Source organism: Prinia subflava, chromosome Z, assembly GCF_021018805.1.
Source record: "Prinia subflava isolate CZ2003 ecotype Zambia chromosome Z, Cam_Psub_1.2, whole genome shotgun sequence".
In the NCBI taxonomy this organism is placed as follows: Eukaryota; Metazoa; Chordata; class Aves; order Passeriformes; family Cisticolidae; genus Prinia; species Prinia subflava.
The window spans coordinates 90,929,503-90,951,182 of NC_086283.1; the positions used below are offsets into that span (position 1 = coordinate 90,929,503).

General features: G+C 38.5%; 1 protein-coding gene across 2 annotated transcripts in view; it reads right to left on the minus strand.

Moving 5' to 3' along the window:
• Window positions 1-259: 259 nt before the first annotated feature.
• Window positions 260-21,680, minus strand: part of IL6ST (interleukin 6 cytokine family signal transducer) — a 31,814-nt gene continuing 10,393 nt past the window's right edge. For both annotated transcript variants that reach the window (XM_063421600.1, XM_063421599.1), the window contains 12 exons: window positions 20,552-20,712; window positions 20,070-20,221; window positions 17,495-17,654; window positions 15,197-15,279; window positions 14,113-14,332; window positions 12,329-12,505; window positions 11,511-11,609; window positions 10,789-10,935; window positions 9,722-9,862; window positions 8,408-8,504; window positions 7,023-7,104; window positions 260-6,172 (listed from right to left, as the gene is read on the minus strand). In XM_063421600.1, coding sequence (XP_063277670.1) covers window positions 5,447-6,172; window positions 7,023-7,104; window positions 8,408-8,504; window positions 9,722-9,862; window positions 10,789-10,935; window positions 11,511-11,609; window positions 12,329-12,505; window positions 14,113-14,332; window positions 15,197-15,279; window positions 17,495-17,654; window positions 20,070-20,221; window positions 20,552-20,712 — 2,245 coding nt within the window. In that variant the 3' untranslated portion in view covers window positions 260-5,446. The remainder of the gene's footprint in view (window positions 6,173-7,022; window positions 7,105-8,407; window positions 8,505-9,721; window positions 9,863-10,788; window positions 10,936-11,510; window positions 11,610-12,328; window positions 12,506-14,112; window positions 14,333-15,196; window positions 15,280-17,494; window positions 17,655-20,069; window positions 20,222-20,551; window positions 20,713-21,680) is intronic.

Sequence of the window (21,680 nt, forward strand, 5' to 3'; positions counted from 1 at the left end):
TGCTGAAAGTGGCCACACATGCAATGAGGCAGCCTTTTATCCAGGGATGTCATGGTCTCTCTGTTTATTCATGTGAGGCAGTGGCCCAGACTCTTTTGTGGTTAATACTTGGCCAGCCTTACACACCACTGACTCCAGCACACAAGTTAGGCATGGAATTTTGTTTCGTTTTCTTTCTGCATATGATGTACTACAGAAATGCAACATTCAGGCTCAGTCAGGTAATAAAGAGAAAGACATTCAAAACTGACCATAAAAATAAATTGTAGAAAGCAGATTTTATATGACAATACACATGCAGCTTGCAAAAGAATAAAGAAAGTGAACAGGTATTAAAACACATTCCATACAGAGACAGCTTATGCAGCAATTTACAAGTTTAACCTCTGGCCAGAGTACGCAAGCCCTTTAAAGCTGGCATTCAAATTACCACTAGTTTAATCAGCCATATTTAGTTTAAGTACATAGCAAAATTTAACTTAAAGTTTACATTCACTAGCCATCCAATCCAGCATCAAGGCACTTTCCTTGTTGGTACATCTGTTCCTGTGTCGCACACCTCCGCTCACCTAGATGCATATATTGGTACAGCAAACTGGGTGACCAGTAACTTCTTATCCCCAAATAAAAGCAATTGGTTACTAGACAATCCCTGGCTGTATCAAAGTGTCAGGCTATATGTGACACTGTAAACAAAACTGGTGTGTTAAAAAAAACACGGCAAGTTGACTGGATCCATTAACAAATGTGCTTTGATGATGAAAAGTGATAGGTGTTATCAATTTCACACTGCAGAGAATGGCCATCTGCCACGCCCATGATCCCCAGAGAAGAACAGCTGACACTTTAGTCTGAGCAGGAGGATGTGGATGTGGAGCTTTCCAGCCATCAGTCAACAGTTGTGCCATAAGTGTTTTTCATCTATTGTTACAGAAGTGTGCTTCTGCAGAGTAGCAATGACATTATTGCATATATCCCCTTCAGGTTGTCTTTGCAAATAAATACAAGTACTGGCTAAGGCTGCATTCTGGGAGGTACTTGCTGCCCACCCTCTCTCTGCACTACAATTAAGAGGCAGGGAAGCAGACAGTTGTTAAAATCTGGCCCTTCGTTATTATTTTTAGGTTTATCAAATCTTGTGGCCTTAAAAATGCATCCTTGTGCATTAAGTCAGCACTGCTTTTATTTTAAAGAATGGCTCAGATTGCACAAGTCCTACGAAAGAAATAGTGAAAGCAAATACACAATTTTAGCTTTTTTTGTTTGTTTTACTAATGCTTTCACTTTAAAGGAAGAGAAACGGAAATTCATTAGTCCAATGCAAGATTCTTAATTTCAACCTCCTCCAGACTTTTCCACTTATACCTCCACTTTACTGCAGTTCTCTGGATCACAAGCAAAGCTTAAGACTCAGATTGGCTGCAATTCTTTAACAGCTGTTTCATGACAGAAGACTCAACATTTTTATATAAACTTCTCCTGTATAACATTACAAGTGACTCCTGAAATTTAAAAAGGTTGTATGTATCCATCCTTGCAGACAGACAAGAGATTATGGGGATTAATGAACTCTTACTGTCGATTAGTCAAGAGAACTTTTTAACACAGTTAAAGGAATACATTCAAATAACAGTTAATCTCAACTACAACCACTGTCTAATGGGGAAAATAAACTAGTATATTTAGTCCCATTTAACACACATAAATGACAATGTAAAATGTGTATATCCCGCAGTGGGGCAGACTATTAACAGTCTAACAGTCTTTGGAATTTCAGATCCCACTGAGAAGTCAATTCCATAGCAGCATACACTGATATGGATCTTGGCTGAGACCTGTATCTAATTAAACAATTACTTAATTTAAATCAGCACAGTGACCCCCACATACTGGGCATACTGATATATGTTTTAACCACCTGACAAAGCTCATGATTTACAAAGCTGGAGCTCCATCCAGGTGACAGGGCTTCTCTGGAGCCCAAGAATGGGACTCAGCCCTAGCATGCAAACTCCCTCATCCTCCCAGGACCAAGGTTTTTTCCAGTTTTTGCTAGGCTTCTGTACCAGACAAGAACATACTTGTCATAAACTCTTCAGAACAAAGTCTAAAAAAATTTTTCCTCTGCTGTGCTTGTACTGCCACATTAAGCCATAACAGGCAGCTTACTTTTTCTACAGTATGAAAAATCCCAAGACTTTCACTACAGCAGGAGAGGATATTCCTAGACTATTTGCCCTTAAAGTGAGCCAACATACTCCAGAAAACAACACAAATCATCTCCTGGTCTAACAGAACCACCACAATAGAACTACAAAGGTCATATATTCACTTCTCTTGTAAACAGAGGAGCATTAGCCAGCCTGCATTTAAGAGGTTTTTCCAAATTGGCTAATATATTTCTACTAGCCTCCCTTCACCACTCCCAAATTAACAGCCCTTACAACTATTCTCCCACCTGTACCTGAAAAATGCCAGTCCAAGAAATCAAGATGGACATGAAAGTGTCTATACTAGTATGTGACTCTAATAATGCCTTTATTTTGTTACCTGCACCAATAGACACTGGTGAAGAAGAGGTGGAGGAGGGAGAAAACTTTTACTTTAATTACTGTGTTAGGGCCAAGCTCAGAAAATTTCAGTGGATTGCTATAATTACACTGCAGGTACTCTTAAAAATCTGTATGCAACTGTTTGATACAATTAGATTTTTACAGTCCAAAGTAAAAAATCTTGTTAAACCCTGAACACTGCACGATATATTTGGCACATAGGTTTATGAACTAGCTGTAAACCTGTTATTTATATGTATTGTGGCTTCTACAAGCTGTTCATCCACCAGGAGCTCCTGCTTAGTTTTTAGTACTTTAGCCCTAGATAAACGCACTATCCCAAAAGAGAGCACATCACTGCCAGCCAGCCAGAACCTTCTCTAGGACCCACTCAGTTCTTTGAGTTTATTACCATTGGCCCATAAACAACAATGAAAGATGCCAGAAATGACAGGCCAGAACTCCTGTTAGTACAGACGTTAAAAATCAGAATCTCTTGCTGCTGTTTAACACCAGGGAAATCTTGCACGGTCCACGATTAACAGCAACTGAGAAGAAAAGTCTTCCCTTTACAGAAAGGCAAGTAGCAAATCAAGAAATACCTGACATTCTCCCTCAAATAACATATGCTATCAAAAATTAGTATTGCTGAATCGCAAAACCATAATTAAAAAAAAACTAACATGTTTTTGAAAACTTCCAGACTTTTGCAGCACTGTTTAGCCTACGTAGCCAGGTTGTGGCCTACAATATTACAGAGATGAGAAGATGGGTTTAATGCGTGTGGTTGCTGGACAGTTCTGCTAAGCAAGCACACTGCTCAGCGGAGACTTTCCCTTTTACCTGTGGTTTCTACAGTCACTGTAAAGTTTGCATAGAGAAGATAACTCACCCCCCACTGAAGTAACTCCTATTTTTTCCAAAAGGAACTTGTTCCAAAAAAGGAATGTTCCTTCAACCTCCGAAAAATGAAAGCTGGTCTCTCTTGTCTCATGATAGCAGTTTTCATTATGCCCTTCCCCTCTGGGAAGGAGTTTGAAGGTGCTGAGTGTGCAGCGGGGCAAAAAGGAAGAGGAATGGTCTGAAGAAAGGTGTAGTTATAGTAAGCTGCAACATGTCCTTTTAATTAAAAAAAAAGAGCCTAGATACAGAAAAATACTGCCAGGAGAAAGGAACTGTGGATTATTGAAATGTTATTAAAGATTCTGCATTCTTTAACTGTTTCAAATATTCCAAACTTCAAGAGGTCATCTTACAAATTTACTCTTGCACTTAATTTCTTCATAACAAAAGCAAAAGACACGTGGACATTTACATGTATTACCCATCCTTCCATGCAAGCTGGCAGAAAAGGGAAGATGAAATGATATTGACACAGGCCTTTCAAGGGCTTTTAGCAAGTGCTCTGCAGAACAGCAGTACCAGAGGTCACAGCACAAAAGGTTTCAGGTGGTCTTAAATACATAGTTATTTTGCTGAAGGAGAAATAAAACTCTTGTTTTAGTCTCACAAAACAGCAATTAGTGTTTTGAAATGCAGTTTTATTAGTGTCAGATTAGAAAGCTGACTAGCCTATATTAGATTTAAAATTAATTTTAAAAAATCTTTAGGAGTGTCATAAAATTTCTAGTTATCACTGGAGAAGGGGTTTATTGTCATGTAATTTAATTTTTGTTTAAATACTGGTAGATGAATTTTTCAAGGAATGTAGCTTCCTCAAAAAACCAATAAACTGTATGAGCAGGGAAGAAGTGAGACATTAAGAAAAAATTAACAATTTTTAACAACTTAAATGTGCTACCAGCAAAGTTCAAATTCAGCGTACAGGTTTTGGTTCCCAGAGCATCAATGACTTCAATGTTTTGGCTGCTTTCAGTTTCAAGGATGTCCTGCAGTATTAGCAGTGAGGTTACAGCACACTAATAGCTGCAGTTAGTCAGGAGGAAGGTCATATTTCTTTTCTCCTGAGCACTCAGAAAAATGGTAAAAGCTTACAGCTTGTTACTTGAGTTGTACACAGCAAAGGTGCACTTATTAAACAAAGGCATATATGACCACAGAAGTTTTATATAATCAAACAGTGATGGGGGTACAAAGCCTTTAAATAATTCCTGATCTACGTTGCCATCCAATTTCCAAACTTTTGAATATGAGAGTGAATTGTTGTGCGTGTTGCAAGGCACATTTTTTAGGCCAAATTACTCTACAGTTCATGTGTACATGTATCTAAATATAGGTAAAGTATCAATTGCTACAGTAGCATTCAGATTCAAGCCATCTTGGTGTTTCCTACCTGAACACCATAGCAAGTTCTATTTAATTTCTACTGTTTTTGAACAGGGAATGAACATGATTTGCAGGCCTGGTAAGCTGAAAATTGAGGCACTGGGCCAAATCAAAATTCTATAAGTCAATTATATTATTGAAAAGCATATCACAAAAGTATTCTTCCATGTCAGAATACTGAGCTTCAGTGTTACTTTTGCACAAAGCTGCACTGTGCAACTAGAGCTGGATTTTTAGGCTTGTACACTGCCACGCATCAGAGTGTTTCTTCTGGGAGATCTATTGGCTGATGTGGCTATTTAAACCTTGACCTTTTCAATCATGTGAAATTCTGTTATGAAGAGAGACAATTCTCGATGTAGCAAAAAGGCTCATTCAGCTATCCAGATGTAAGATTTTATGTAGTGCATAAAAGTAAATCTCCAGTAGGTCTGGACTGGAAATTTTTCACAAAAACAGTCCTTATTGTATTTTGTCAAATTACTCTTCGCTTAATTTCAGTTTTTCTATCTGCAATAAGATAAAAATACCTAGCTTACTTTATCAGAAACACAGGGGAATATGTGAACAGGCACTAATGAAGGCCTAAAGAGAGCCAGTCTTTTCTCTCACTGAGGCATATAGCCCCCTTGTCTCACAGTCTGTGGGAGGTAACTTTTTGGCATTTCATCAACTGACAGTGGATTTTCTTCCACTGTTTCAGGTCTCACAGTTTGTCCTTCAGTACATGTCTGTAAAACACTCGATAGAGCAGGTTCCTGGGTATTTTTTTCCATCCCAAGGCCCAATGGCTGTGAACTCTGACCTGAGATCTGCAGCTGAACAAATCCAACAAGATCTCCCTCATTAGCATGAGTAATCTGCTTTGTTCTTTCAAAGCATGGCCTGTCTGTGCTGGTTTCATCCTGACCACCATTTTGTCTGAAATACTGCTGCCTCTGTGGCGTACTGTCAGCTCCTCCAGAATGATCCTCTGATCTCTCTTCTGAATCTAGCAGTGGCTGAGTTGACTCAGACCTTGAAAAGACATGCAGAGGTGTCTGGTCTCTGTAGCCATTAAGCACCACAGTTGAATACTGTACAGTGCTGGAGGTGTTCTGCGTTGTTTCACCTTCATCGCTGTCAGAGACGCTTTGCCTAGGAGAAGACATGCATGAGGATCCTCCAATGCCACTGCTGTGCCCTTCTGAAGTGCTTTTTTCTTTTTTAAGCAAGTCAAAGGGTTTTAGATCTTGTTCTGAAAAAGACTTCTTGTCGTCAGCTTCTATTTCTACAACGCTTACATCTGTGAAGCTGCCTTCTGGGTACATCTGATCTTTGGAATTAAAGTTATGCTGAAAGAAAGAGATGTATGTTGTCTAAGAGAAAGGTTATATAAAAATCAAAAGCCTCAATAAACATATGAATTTTATTTGTAATGCTTTTGAATTTCTTCATATAAGTTCTCTTTACTAAGTCTGGTAATATTGCCAAAGCATGTGTTAAAAATGAAGGATACAGCTTTGTTTCCAATATAGAGTCTTAATTATACTGCTCTTCTAAAATCACAGTGACTGTGTGAGCAAATCTTTGTTCTCATTTTAATTATTCTCAAGAGCTGTAACATAGAAGCATTTTCTGTCCAGCACAGGAGCATTCTATACTGAGAACCATATATTACTTCAAATAATGTACTCAACATCAAAATACTTCTTCACAGAAATTAGACACAACTTGTTGAACAGAATTTTTCTGTTCATTCACTCCACATGTGGCATAAATTTTGCTGCCATCTTCTCATTCATGAGGAACTGTTTACCATCTTCTTTCATTCATGACTGAACTGTGCAAACAAGTCACTACAGGGTTTTAAGAATGGGAATCATTGTTTACTTAATGCTGATTTCCCATGAATGAGCAAAGAAATGAGTACCTGACTCTTCCAACTAGTAAACTGAATCTAACTCACAACTTTGAAGCCCATGCTAGACTGTAAATCTGTGCCAAGAGCCACATGAATGTAATACTGAATCTACAGATACTATGCAATCTTCTAACCATATTCTATCACAGTATCAATGAAACTTAATATTCAGGCTTTTCCTTGAAATCCATGTGTGCTAGAAGACAGAAGACTCCAACTGGTTAGTTTATCTGAAACCTTGCAGACTAGGTAGATACAGGATGGAGAAAGGTGAGTATTACCTTAGCTGGAACTTGAGGAGACCACTGAGCAATGTTACTCTTGGATGGATCAGGTACGATAGGCCAGATATGTTTTTTAATTCTGTAAAGGATTAAAAATGGAATAAAGTCACAAAGATGCACTCTCCAAATTCTCTGTTCATAGCAACTACAGCAGAATCCAGGACACCACTCCCTTACACAGAAATTTTGCATTCCAAGTAAGAATGCTTCCTGGGTTACTTCTCATCCTACCATTAGGCTGTACTACTTAAAAAACCACAGCACTGCACTTTACTCCTCCTCACATTAGATGAAGCTATCAATGTAACACACTGTTACCAACAAATAGTAACAGTGAGAGACTTCCAAATTTATAGCACTCTAGAATGTACAGGGCTGTTACTTCAGTACTTTGTGATGCATGCCAGTATGAAAATAGAATCCTGTTTCTTTTTAATGTAACTACAAATACCACAGGTCAAAATCTAAGCTAGCATCACAATTAAAAATAAAAAAATATTTCGAAGAAAAACTTGCTTTGTAACTCTTAAGAACGTCCTGTTACTTAAAACCAGAAGCTTCTGTTGATACATCACCCCAACCAAACCAGCTTTGAAACTGATGCACCTCCCTTGCTCTTTGTAAACAGGCTACCACAACAAATCCTCTGTAGGAGAACTCTGAAGAACAATTCAGGGTGGGCTTTCCAACTGATGTCTATTAAGAACTAATTTTAGGAGCAGCAGGGAGGTTAAAAAGAAAAGGGCATAAAATGCTGTCTTGAATTAGACAAAAAGACAGTTAACAGGGGACATAGGAGAGGTGCTACGCCTTGCCAGGGGAAACACTGCAGCAATGACATCTTGGTTAAAGCCATAGACAAGAGCTTTGAGGGGGGGAGCAGGAGGGGGCAGATTGCTTCCCAGCAGTCAGTAAAAGAGCACTCAATTCCTTGAGATCATGATGTCTGCCTAATTTTTTTTTGCCATAAAGCTTAAGGTTTGTTAATACTGTAATTAAACTGCCCAAAGACAACAAAGATTTCCCACACCTCAAAAACTAAGGATCATAATTCCACTCACCGGATGACTAACAAACATTGTATATCCTGATCAAAACCCAACAAAGCTAATCCTAGCTACATCCAGCAAGAAAATCATTAATTTTCTTGCAGGTTTGAATCATAGAACGTTTAGTATGTGTGTAATTAACAATAAGAAATTAGTCAGAAATCAGAAGAGGCCACTGTTTCTCAAGGAAAACACAGGTTTTAACACCAATCAATATATGCCTGTTTTAACTTTTTTCTGCTCTAACTGAAGAACAATTAAATGGGTTGGTATAAATTACTGCCATTTCTATTATGCTCAGAAATATAAGAGGAAGAGTTCATTTTCACTTACAGGTCACGTTTGTTGAAGCAAAATAGAACTCCAAGGAGCACCATCAACAGGAATGCTAGACACACAGGTACAACTATGGCTTCAATTTCTCCTTTTCCTGAAGGAGGTGAAAAAAAGCAGTTATAGCCCATTTTGGCATTTAAAGACCTCAACAGCAGTACATATTTCCAAAATGCTAGGGAGAACCTGAAACTAAAATACCACAATGCTCAGTCTTGAAGCTTCACATTCAGAACCTTTTCCCCATGTGAACAGTGCCTCCTAGTGAAAACACGAGAAGCTCTGTCCTGACAATCTAGTGCCTTGATTCAACAAAAAACATGGGTTGATCTAGAAGCTGTAATACTGACAGAGCAAATAATTTTTTAGCTTGGGCTGCAGTGACAGTAATATCCTTGTCAATTCATCTGCTGCCCAGGTGTTTCAGTGCCCTAGTGGCTGTCATAACACAGTCATGGTCAAATAAGTAAAGTAAACAAAGTTGCTACTCATCCATCAGTTTATTCTGTACATTAAGATCTGCTCTGCCTGCAAAAACTAAAGTTTCCATTACAGTTAAGTATTTCTTCAAATGTTATGCACATTCTTAAGCAGACCTCGGAGAATGCTTAGGGAAGAGCAACACTATACAGAAAAAAGCCTCCACTAAATTTAAGAATTTAAGTAAGTGTCTTCCACAACTAAATTCAGTTAAGTGATGTTGCTGTTACCCTTACATATAAGCACCCTAATGCTGAACATACAATAAATTTAACTACTCAAGACAAGTCTCTGTGAAGAACTCTAGAAAACTTTCAGAGTGATATGAAAGAATGTGGCAGGGCTCTGAGAATGATATATGCTGACTGCTACCTACATCAGCAGATCAAAATAGCACATATCTCTACAGCTTCTTCTGCACACCTTGTCAGGATTAAAACAAAGACTCTGACTAGGGGTAAGTGCCACTGGTCATCAAAAGAAATAAGGACACTGGGTAAATGCCAATGACTCATGAAAGGTCAGGGCAAAACATTTCAACACAAAGTATACATAAAACACATCCAAAACAGCATGCTTAATAACATAAAAAGTGCAATTCATGAGGTTTGCAGAGCATATATTGTTCTCTATACAATCAGAAAAATCCTGAGTAAATTACCTCTTAGTAAAAGAGCAACAGACAAGCTGCCCAGGTATTATGAACATTACAGATTGACTGTAAGAAACTTTAAAATAAAATCACCTTCCCCTTCTAACACATCTTTCAAAGAGCCCTGCTGTATTGTTACAACATTAATTCCTACTTCTACCAATTGTGTCACTCTGCCTTACCAAATTTTTGAGTAGTAAATGTGAAATCAGGACCAGTCCTGCTTCCGTTGTCTGTGGATGCCATCATCCGCACAGTATAGAGTGTGTCACTGGTTAGAGAGGAAAGGGTATACTCTGTCTTGGAGGGATCCACAGTCACAACTACAGAGAAGAAATTTATACTAGTTTACTTCAAACAAATTACATCTCCACAAAAACAACAACATGAAGACATCAAGACTTCAGATGTGAATGGCAGTTTTAATAGAACACGTAACAGATGGAAAATACAACAGTCAAAGACTACAAACTTGTACAAGAAATGCTGATATTCATTTGTTTCTGTTTAGGTGCCTGGATTTAGTGTCTTTCTAGATTTAATTTCCTGTGAGATTTTTTTCCCCAGAATGCACCTACAAACTAAACTAGTAGCATAATTGAGGCTTAAAGTCTGTCTAGCAAGCCAAATACGTAGTGCTAACAAGGAACTGCTAATACTGATTAGAAAAAAAAGTATGGAATAGTAAGACATAGGTATGCATAAGTACCTGGTGCTTCCAATTTAAGCAAATCTAAAAATTAAAGTTTTGATAGTGCCAGCTGCCTGTAGTATGCCCATAGGTCATACACACTACTGCAAACTAAGATGCACTTCAAACAAGATGATCTACATCAGTACTGTACTGATCTACAGCTCCAGGAGGATTAAAAAACTCCTCCCCACTTCCTTTTCTTAAGGTTTATCATAGTTAAATGCAGTCAGCTCCTTTTGTATCTTGAATGGCCTACCATCATCTTGATATGCCATAATCTCATTCTGTATTTAGACAGCAATATGGGAGCCCAATACTCACAAACCAGCTTCCAGAAACTCAGTACCCTGCTATATACAGACCGAATGTTCTGAATTCTTTACGAGGGACTTTCTGTTCTGTGTGGAGGAGAATTATGGCTCAGACACCAGCTTTATGTTCTCAGAACATATTGTCAGCTATAACTGATTCCGTGTGCTTTTTCAGGAACAAATATTAGGAAGGAGACAGATGAAACACTTCAATGCCACAAAACACTTCTCTATTTTCTGGTACCTGTTTCATTTCCATCAATAGTTTTATAAAGTATGGTGTAATTTCGGATAAATCCATTTTGTTCCTCAACTGTGAGATGGTTCCATGTCAAAACAGCTTCAGCTTTTCCTACTTTTTTTGTCTGAACAGTAGGTCCTTTTGAAGGACCTGCAATGGGAGATGGAGATTAGTTTCTGCTTGGCAACCTTGCATTTACAGAAGCAGCATATTAACAACCATTGAACTATTACAGCATAACAACTTCAACAGAACAGCTTGACTAACTCATCTGGAAAGTACTGTTTTCAACATAAAAACTACACAGATATTTTTAAAAAGAAACATTCAGGACCAGATAGCAGATATGAAAAGAAAATCAGCACATTGTGGGAAACCTTCAAATAAAGTTAAGTCTTGATTTCACACTTGACATTTAAAATAAACCAGCATATAAATATCACTTTTATAAATTATGAATATATTAAATTATATATATCACTAAATTTAAAAAATCATGTTTGATTATCTGATAAAGGTTGGAAAAACAAAGAGCCAGCCATCTGTCTAGTTCCCAAACACTGTAAAAAGCAGAATGTATAATAACAGAATGAAAAAGATCAATGATGTCACCTTATCCTCAATTACTAAACTATTTTCCATTACACAGTCCACATTAAAGCAAGAGTTTATTTTTTGTCAAAAAGGGTCAGTGTATGTGCTTCAAGGCAGTGACTTATACTTACGATCTTGCTTAAGATAAGCCTTCACAGACTGTCCACTTCCCTGACCATCAGCATACAGAGGGTACACAGTTATCAAGTAACACTTGAAAGGCTTTATACCTAATAAAAGGAATTTAAAGGGTGTTGTTTAACAGACAGTCACCATCCTCATTTACTTCAGATACATGCTTCTGAGTTTCGCTGTTTAACTAGGTGTACTTTTACCTAATGCAGCTGAGTATTTTCTAGAGCTCATTGATACACTGCTCCAAAATATTAACTAAAGGAACAGTACTGCTACAAAACATTAACTAAAGGAGCAATATAATGGTTCACACTCAAATGTAAAATTTAATAAGTGCACTTCAGAGAAGTCAGGGGTTTTTTTTTCTAATTTATTTTAAATAGAATGTCTTTATTTGTCTGTAGCATTAACTCCCCCAATTACTGATTTCAGATACTGGTCATAATCTCAAAAGAACAAGAAAGCTGATCAAGTTTCACTCTTTGAATAGAGTAATCAAAGAATTCGATTTTGAAAGAACTCAGCCTTTTCACTATTTTAATGGTTTCTAAGAATGACAATCCTAAAACCAACATGGAGATAAACCCCTTGTTGTTACATTACATAGATTTCAAAATGCAAGAGCAGGTTGAATACTTGACAAAAATACACAAATACTTCCATACACTCACAATAAATTAATAGCAACCCTCAGCACTAAACTTCAGTTCTACCAAGAAATTCTAATCAGTGTGAGAATGTTTTTCATCTTTAGAATACTAAGCAGGTTTTTAGAGCATTCTACAAACTATATGAAGATTTATGAGCTAAATACCTTCTAAGTCAATTCCTTGAACATCTCCTGGTGCAATCTGCCATTCTATGACGCAGTCTGAGCTGCTGGACACCAGACACCATTCGACCACATATTTAAGAACGTAACTGTTGGGAGCAGTCCACCCTACCCACAACTTGTCATGTTTAGGTAATGTTCTAAGATTCTTCACAGGAGCTGTAATGAAAGAAAAGAGGAAAGTGACCAATACTGACAGTTCTTCCATGATAGGAACTGTTCTGGCAAATGTTGATACTTTTGGGTAATGGTAGCAATTGGACAGAACTGAGGTAAATGTAAATGCCATTTTCTGAAATCTGGAGGTTTACACATGGATCTTTGTATCAGAGATTCAAAAACAGTTATCAGGCTATTTAAAAACTGGAAGTTAGACTCAACTTCTCTATTTTCATAGACACTATGTTTCATTCTTCCAAAAAACCGTTTTATTTCAAGAGAGAAACCAGACTTAGAATGAGAATTTACAAGTGTATCAAAGTTACACTCAAGTATTTTACTGAGTACTTACACTTTATGTATAGTGTATATGTGTAAGTAGATAGTATATATAATGTCCAGCTCACAGCTGGACAAACACATCATGGGATGGTGAGCACAGGCTCATGGGTTGGGCACAGAGGGTTTCAGAGAATGGGGTCACCTCAGACTGGGGGCTGTCACTAGGGGGGTTCCACACGGCTCCATCCTCAGCCCTGTGCTCTTTGACATCTTCATACGTGACTGACTCAGGACTGGAAGGGACATTAAGCATGCTCCCAGGAGATACAAATCTGGGAGGAGCTGCTGACTCCCTGAAAGGCAGGGAGGCTCTGCAGAAAGACCTTGACAAAGTAGAGGGCCAGGCAATCACCAGCCATGTGAAATTCAACAAAGGAAGGCGCCAAATTCTGCACCTGGGATAGGCAGCCCTGGATCTGCACAGACAGACTGGGCAATGAGAGGCTGCAGAGCAGGGCCATGGAAAGGGCCCTGGGCTCCTGGCCCATGGCAAGTTGAACAGGAGCCAGCAGTGCCCTGGCAGCCAGGAGGGCCCAGCGTGTCCTGGGGACAGCAGGGACAGCATGGCCAGGCGGGCAGGGAGGGGACTGTGTCCTCTGCTCTGAGCTGGGGCAGCCTCACCGCCAGGGCTGGGGACAGGTTTGGGTGCCACAGTGTCATGTATCTATCCATATTTGCTTCCTATCCTGGCAGTGTTTGGATTGTCTAAGAAAAGGCTAGAAAAAACGATAAACCAGCCTGTACTTACTATTAGTGCATAATGAAAAGAACATAATAAAAAAGAACATGAACAGTAAGGAAACAGTGAAAGCAGATGACAAAAAAACCCCAGGTATGATACTGAAAAATGTGGGAGAATGAGACTAAAACAAAGAAAGAAGTGGGAGGGACATCAGGAAATTAAAGGAGGAACAATGGCAGAATGGTATATACATATGCATATATATATATATGCTTTGATTTTTTTTAAAGAAAGATAGAAAAATGCCTGCTGTGCTAAGAAAAGAAACAACAGGGAATATAGTACACAGAAGCCCTAAGAATCAAAAACCAGCAGAACAACATACACAGCTTAAAACAATGCTATGAGTACACGAATCCACACATTCCCTGGTACACAAATGGCATATACAAAAGGCATGAGACTGCAGATAATTCAGTAATACTTTAATTATGTGCCCATATAAAAGGTATTATTTTACAACACTGAACATACCTTATAAAAAGGGCACACAGATTTACTTGACAGAGACTCAGACACTCACCTTTTGAATTACTTGCTGGGATAAGTAAAACTGATGGAGGAGATGCCCCAACACTGTTACGGGCAATCAGAGTCACTTCATAAGTTCCTTCCTGCAGCTGTAAGGTATAGTTGGTGCTGGTAACATTGTATTTCTTCACCGGACTGGAAAGAGATGATTTATCTCTGACAGTCACTTCATATTGCAAGATTACTCCATTGGCTTCAAATGGCTTCAGTGCCTGTCAGAAACACAATCTTTGATTAAGTTGATACTGAACAAATGTGACATAACCCTTATTGTTGTCCTTATGGCACAATTGAAAAACATGAGAACATTGCAACTTCCATAGATCAAATACCTGTACATTTAAGAAAAGCATAAATAACCTGTGCACATTTCTGTAAAGCAGTCACTTTCAAAGCCTACTTCTGATTTAAATACTCTTTCTTTGGTCATACCTAGTGGTTTAATAAAAGCTATTCTGCAAGGATTGCAAAACTTGTTGCTAGAACCTCCATTTTATGTGACTTTATGACACAATGACATAAAAGGAATCTCACAGCTTTGGTGTGTTAATATGACAAATATGACACAGTTTATGGACCAAAAGAAATCTGGGGTTGGGGAATTACTATAATTACATTTCCCTTCTCAGCTGGACTAATCATCCAGATGGACACAGCAGCCTTACTGCACACAAATGCCCAGTGCTGTTTTTAAAAACCTTGGCCTCTGCAGTGTCTCAAGGCTTAATGATTTTGCAGTTGGGGTATCACTGTCCCGTGTTCCCATGTTTCAGGTTACAGCAGAAGGCACAACATGAAGCTATGCATAGTTCAAGTGGCAGTTCCAAATCCACAGGACAGCAAATGAAGAATCTGAAAGTAGTCTGTGTATTTTAGGTCATAGAGGAATGTCAATTAAATTTTTACAGCTGTACATTTCATTTTTCATAATGAATTATCATAAGAATACTTAAGTCACTTCCCGTATCAAAAACCCCTATACTATCCTAGCCATCTCTCAAGGGTGTTGGATAGATTTTTTCCATTTAAAAACTCATGTTTTTAGAAGAATGCTCAATTTTTGCAATTTGCTTTACCTTCCATATTAGATGCACAGTCCAGGAAGCTGGTGAGTGAGATGTATCAATGATCCTCCATATGGGTGGTCCTTTAGATGGTTCTGAGGAAACAAACAATGCTTGACAGTAAAAATAATTTTATTTCATCTATTTTAATTCATCCTTTGATTATCATTATATGCTTAGTTTCTTTAAAAATATTAAAGCATATTAAAAAAAATTCCTTACTTTCCCAATAAAAATATTGCTAGGCATATTAAGTGGAAAATTTCCTGAAGAGATGAATGAAACACCAGTCCTGCTTTAAGTGTATAGTATCAAAAGAAGTATGAGCCACAATGGTGGGCATCTGCAAGATTAGACTGAAGATGACAGTGCTGAGTGAGACATGATCACACCTACAGTGTGCAGCCTGCATCCAGAGGCACAGCCCTGCACACCTCCAAACCTTGCTACAGTCTGTATCCAACACTGTTCCCACCCCTCAATATCAAGATACCCAAAAAAAGGAAAGTGCACAAGAGTTAACAAGGAGAAAAAATTCTCCCGGCAGTAAGGCTCCTTGATTCTGACAGGGTAACAGAACTGTGGTACTTTCGTACAATGCTACAGTACGTTTTGGCATCTGTAGTACGAAAACCTGGTATTTCCACAACAAATTCCATTTCAAAGTAAAATGAACCAACCAATACTACACTGCACAAAGCAATAAAAAGTGGTCAATCTTTTGTAAGGGTCTTAGCCCCAAGAGAAAGTTGATCTCAAAATGAATTATACCTTTAATCTTTTAAGATTATTTTTTCTCAAGAGTACTTTCATAGCATTTAGTGTATTATAAGGTTTTGGCTTTTAAGCTCAAATATCCCTCAGTACCAAGTACACAGTGTGCATCTCATCTTTTATGTTTTACATTTTGAGAGGAGAACTACGAATTGAGGGAAAGAGAGCTCTTTTACTCATTTGAGTATCCAAATTGATTCACATGAAAGAGAAGCAATTGTACATCTTGCCCAATAGAGATCATGAATTCAACACGACCTGACTTATATTCATTGATGTTCAACCTTTGTTCTGAGGCTAAAGTAAGACATGGGTATTTAATCAATATTAGCAGTATTTTTGCAAAGCCAGTCACCACAGCAGAATAGCAATGCAACCTAAATAGGCAGGCAGTCCTGAAATCATCATTGCTTAGCCTGAGACAGAAAACAGAGAAAATGAAGTCTATCATTAGGAGTTGAAAAGCTAGATTGAGATTAGAATATTGACATATTTTACAACATGTCTCCCAGAGAAACTAAATTTTGTACAGAACTGAAGTGATGCCATCATGGATACAAATTCCACTTGTTTTAAACAAGAACTACAATAATCCCTCTTATTTCTTATTTAAGATGACAAATGAACTCCATCACAATAAAAAAGGATGGACTTCCAACCTGTTTTAACAATGGGACTTGTATTGATTTAACTTGATGTGCACTGAAATGCTGCAGTGAACAGACTGCTCAGAAAAGACACACCTTGGAAGATACTATGGGACACACAGGATATTGCAGAAACAAGATAATAAAGGTGCAAGTAGGAAAGGCTAAGGCACATTAAAAAAAAACAAAAATACCAGTCAGCTTGACACTGAGGCTAAATAGCTATCACAAAGTATTTACAGCAATTGGATGTAAGAATAGATTCCCTACTGAGTATTAAGTATGCAACACTGGCTTCCTATGGGGTACCATCAGCATAAGCCAGAAACAAAGCCAACCTTGCAGGCTGTCAAAGTGGAAAAGAAATGAAAATGAATGCTTTGTTAAAAGTAAACCAGAATGTCTTATTTAGATGCTTTAGCTCATATGAAGCTACATATGCAAATTATTTTATTTTGTTGCTTTATTAAGTTTGTGAAGAAGTCTGTGTATACTGTATGACTAAAATCTTCTGTTTTGTAACTGTTGATGATTTTTCACCTATGACTTTTACTAGCCTCCTAAACATCAGGATAACTTCTGTTACAGAGAATAATCTTCAAAATAAAAAAACAAGCATAAAGCCTAGATTTCTCCCAAAAGACTTTGAAAATACAGTTTTCTGTGAAGAAGGCTCTTCACCTCTACACTAGCTTAATGGGAAGCTATTCATATATTCCTTGGAATGCATGGGTCAAGTCAGTCAGTGCTGAAAGTAACTCAGGAGAGCTTTGTTGCTTGCACAAGCAAGCAGCTCAAGCAAGGATACACCATTTCAGCTGGCCACTGCCAAATTGCTGAGCACTCACACACTTTAGAGGTCAGTAACCTACTTTTATACATTACTTACGATCTTCAGGGGTAATCCCGGTCTTTTCTTCACTCCAGTCACTCCAGTAGCCCTCTCCATCTTCCTTCATGCAACGAATGGAAAAGACATACTCTGTGTAGGGTCTGAGACCTTGAACTATGAATGAAGTTCTTGGGGAAGCTGTATCTTCAGAAGGAACCTGCAAATGTGACGAAAATTTTAAAGGCACTGATTAAAATACTGTAGAGCTGAGTCCTGTGCTAGCTCAGCTGTCATCCAAGAAGGCTCTACACTCCACACACATCTAACACAAACAAGCTTTTCTTCCCTCTCACTTCCAAAAACTTCAGTTTTCAAACATTGTTTGGCAAAAGTTCAGTCAGAGTTGTGTGTCCTTACCAGGTGTAAGAACATACATAAACTACAACAGTTAGGCAGCTACCTCAGGACAATCTCATTATCTTTTTTTTTAATTAGCATCTCTCTCCTTCCTCCCCACATAATTCTGCTGCTTACTGATTTGTAGTATCCTGCCTCACAATTCAGGAATTTGCTAGGTTACTTGCTTTGATTATTGACTGCAAAATTATTAGTTACTAGAAGTTAAAAGTCCAGGATCACTGCTTCCACTGATCTAGAACAGTGCTTCTTGAGTGAAATTGAAAATAGTTTTAGAGTAGTTTACAGATTCATTAATAGTTTTAGAGTAGTTTACAGTTTCATTAATAGATTCATTAATATAAATTCAAATTTCATTTGGTTGCTCATTTATCTTAGATGAGCAACCAAATGCCAGAAAAGTATTCTTAGTACAGGAAAAATGTAGCAAAGCAGGGTGGAGTACATAATGGACATAAGTACATGCACACACTGACACTTCATGTTACTCCACTTGCAACTAAGGGCTTTTTACAGTGAGGATCTCTGCAAGGAACGACTGCAGATTAAACACAAATGCACACATTTAAGAGGTTAATCCTGAGGGCAAAGAAAGTAGTACAATTTTACCACAGCTACGCAAGTTCAACTGATTTGAAAGCTACTATTTCATTTGTTTTGTGCAGATCTTAAAAGGGCAAGACAAGTTAGAAGAACTTGTCCTATTGTTCTATCAGGACAACATAGCCACAGATCCTGGAGCTGCTGACTAGATTGTGCAGGCCAGTGCTTTTCAAAATGTCAACAGAGGTGACCTCAACAGTTTCTACATCTAAAGCCACATTAGTCACAAGGAGTTACCTACTCCAAAGAGAGTATTTTGGTAAAATCAGAAGTCTTCCTTCCAGGAACTCACAGAATTCAAAATACATTTGGGCCTCCGCTGCTCTGAGAGAAGGCTTAAGGTAAGGAAAAACTGAGGAGCTATTAAAAATATGTTCACAGATTGATGTAAAGAAAAAGACACCCGACAGCTCTTGATGACAGGAACACATCATAGTACATTACAGGCAAGGCTTACTCCTTACACTTTTCCTGTTTTTGACTGCCTCACACTTGAGCTGTGCACACAGGCCAGCCAGATTTCACAGAATTACACAATCATCTAGGTTGGAAGAGACCACTGAGTCCAATTATATACCTATCACTGCTAAATCCACTTCTGAGCCATGTCCATGAGTGCCACATCTTGACCTTTTCTAAACAGTTCCAGGGATGGTAACTCTACAGCTTCCCTGGGCCATCCTTGACAATTCTTTCCAGAATAAATTTTTCCTCATATCCAATGTAAACTGTCCATGGCACAGCTTGAAGCCACTTCCTCTGGTTCTAATGCTTGTTACTGGGGAGAGCAGACTCACCCTGACCTCACTACAACCTCCTTTCAGGTAGCTGTACAGTGATAATGTCTCCTCTGACCCTTCTTTCCTCCAAGGTGGATAACCCCAGCTTCCTCAGCTGCTCCTCTTGTGCTCCAGACCCTTCCCCAGCTGTGTTGCCCTTCTCTGGACATGCTCTGCTTAGCACCTCAGTGTCTTTCATGGAGTGAGGGGACCAAAACCACAATTCAAGGTGTGGCTTCACCAGTGACAAATACAGGTAGACAGACAGTCAGTGCTCCTGCTGGCCACACCACTGCTGATCCAGGCCAGGATGCCCTTGGCCTTCTTGGCCCCCTGGGCACTGCTGCCTCATGTTCAGCTGCTGGCACAGCACCCCCAGGTCCTTTCCAGCCCCTCTGTCCCAGCCTGTAGCACTTCCTGGACCTATTATAGCCCAGCTGCAGGTAGAATAAGTTCTAAAAAGCATCCCAGCATGACACAGTATTTAACGAAGCTTTGAATGACATTCAGATCGCTCATTTTGCACATGCATGGGAAGATGAAAATTCATTAATGTTCTATAAGTTGCATGTGCAAAATAAAATTTAAAATAAACATACTGCACTGTGACAGGGAGGACAGCAGAAAAGTTCACAAAGATATGAAAAGATCACCATACTCAGACTGTGCCAAAAAATACCTATATCACAGCCTCCATGAACAGGTCAGATAAACTTCCTTGGGTAGCCATGCAAGATGTAATGAAATGGAAGTGAATGCTCTGAACTGCACAGAGGGAACTCCAGTCTGGCTGGCTACAGCAGAATCAAGGCAAGGGACATTAGCAGTATTACCTCCATCCAGTTTGTGTCACCAACAATCCTGTAGCGAATATTGAATTTCAGTGTCATCACAGCATCTGAAATCCAATTCTCCCAGAAAAGCTTCAGAACAGTAGGCACTACTTCTGAGCTGACTGACACATTCTGTGGAGACAGTGGCTTAACTAGAAGAGAAGAAGTTAAAGTCAACTCCACAGCTGAACTTTAGCATGCCTTTAGAAGCTGGCACACTATGTTGCAGCACTAGTACTAAAGCTTTCCAAGACCTGAAATGGCTGCTACTTTACACTATCTTTCTAAACCAGACTACTCAACATAAATTTGAATTGTGATGAAATCTCATCACCATCTTTGCCCAGCACAGTTCAAGCTCTAGTCAACAACACTTATGCAATGATAATTTTTATAGTTAAGAAACATTAATATACCAGTTCAGCAATATGCATAGAAGCAGCAGTAATGTTCTATTAAAGCTTTAAGGGGCATTTAGTTACCAATGTCTATGGGATCAACAACAAGATGATCAGATTCAGCCTTCCCAAGTGCATTTGATGCTTCTACCCAGATCTCCGTGTTAACAAAGAACTGAATATCAGTAATGGTGCAAGAATTGTTTACATCTTTTGGTACACAGTCAGGAAAGATCTCTTCCGGCCTAAATAAAAGAGAAAGAAGAAACAACATACAAAGCAGTAAGTTTGGTTTCCTTTAGAGAATATTTTAAAGCAGATCAGAGTGAGCAATCAGTTTACCTTGTATGCTTCCCCTCTGTCTTAACTTTGCAAGCAGAGGGAGGGGAAGAAAAGTGGGAATGGCTTGTTCAGCCACAAATGCGTAATTGCATTAGAACTGAAACCAAAACAAAATCTCTTGACTTCCAGTCACATATCTTCAAAAGCACAAGCTACAGCACTGTAATTAAATTTGTATGAAAACCTGACTTGGTTTAAAAAAAACCAAAAAAACAAAAAAAACCCAAAAAACAAAAAACAAAACAAAACAAACAAAAAAACCACAAAAAAACCCCCAAACAACCAAGAACTGATACAATTAATCAGAAGCAACACTAGAATGCACTAGAAAATGTAGTCAGTGCTACCCGCATACCTTTCAAGAGTATAGTGTTAGAGGTGCAATACATAATTTCTGTTCATCATCTTCTGCTACACTAACACTAAATAGTTCTAGGGGCATCAGGAAATTTGCAAAGCAAATTTTACATTTTCTATCTGCACATACTTGCTACTTACTACACCTGTTACCAAAACACTTCAGCAGAATGGGGTAGCTGGAAAGCTGTAGGCAATCACTCCTGTTTCCAGAGCAATGCAGCAATCCTGTTCACGCCACTGCAAACTATGAGACCATCCAAAGAGTTTGGAAAGTAACTTAATTTGCTTTCACAGGAGAAATTTGCTGAAGCTTTTATATTAGGATTAATTTAGAATAGTGTTTCCCACAGTTCCTATGAAGTGCAGATAGATAATAAATACCTTTACAAAATTCAGTCATTTTATGTTAGTTTCTGTACTTAGAATCATAGAATGGCTTGGATTAAAATGGACCTTTAAAAGTCATGTAGTCTGATCCTGCTGCAATAAGCAGGGACATCATCTTGTTTAG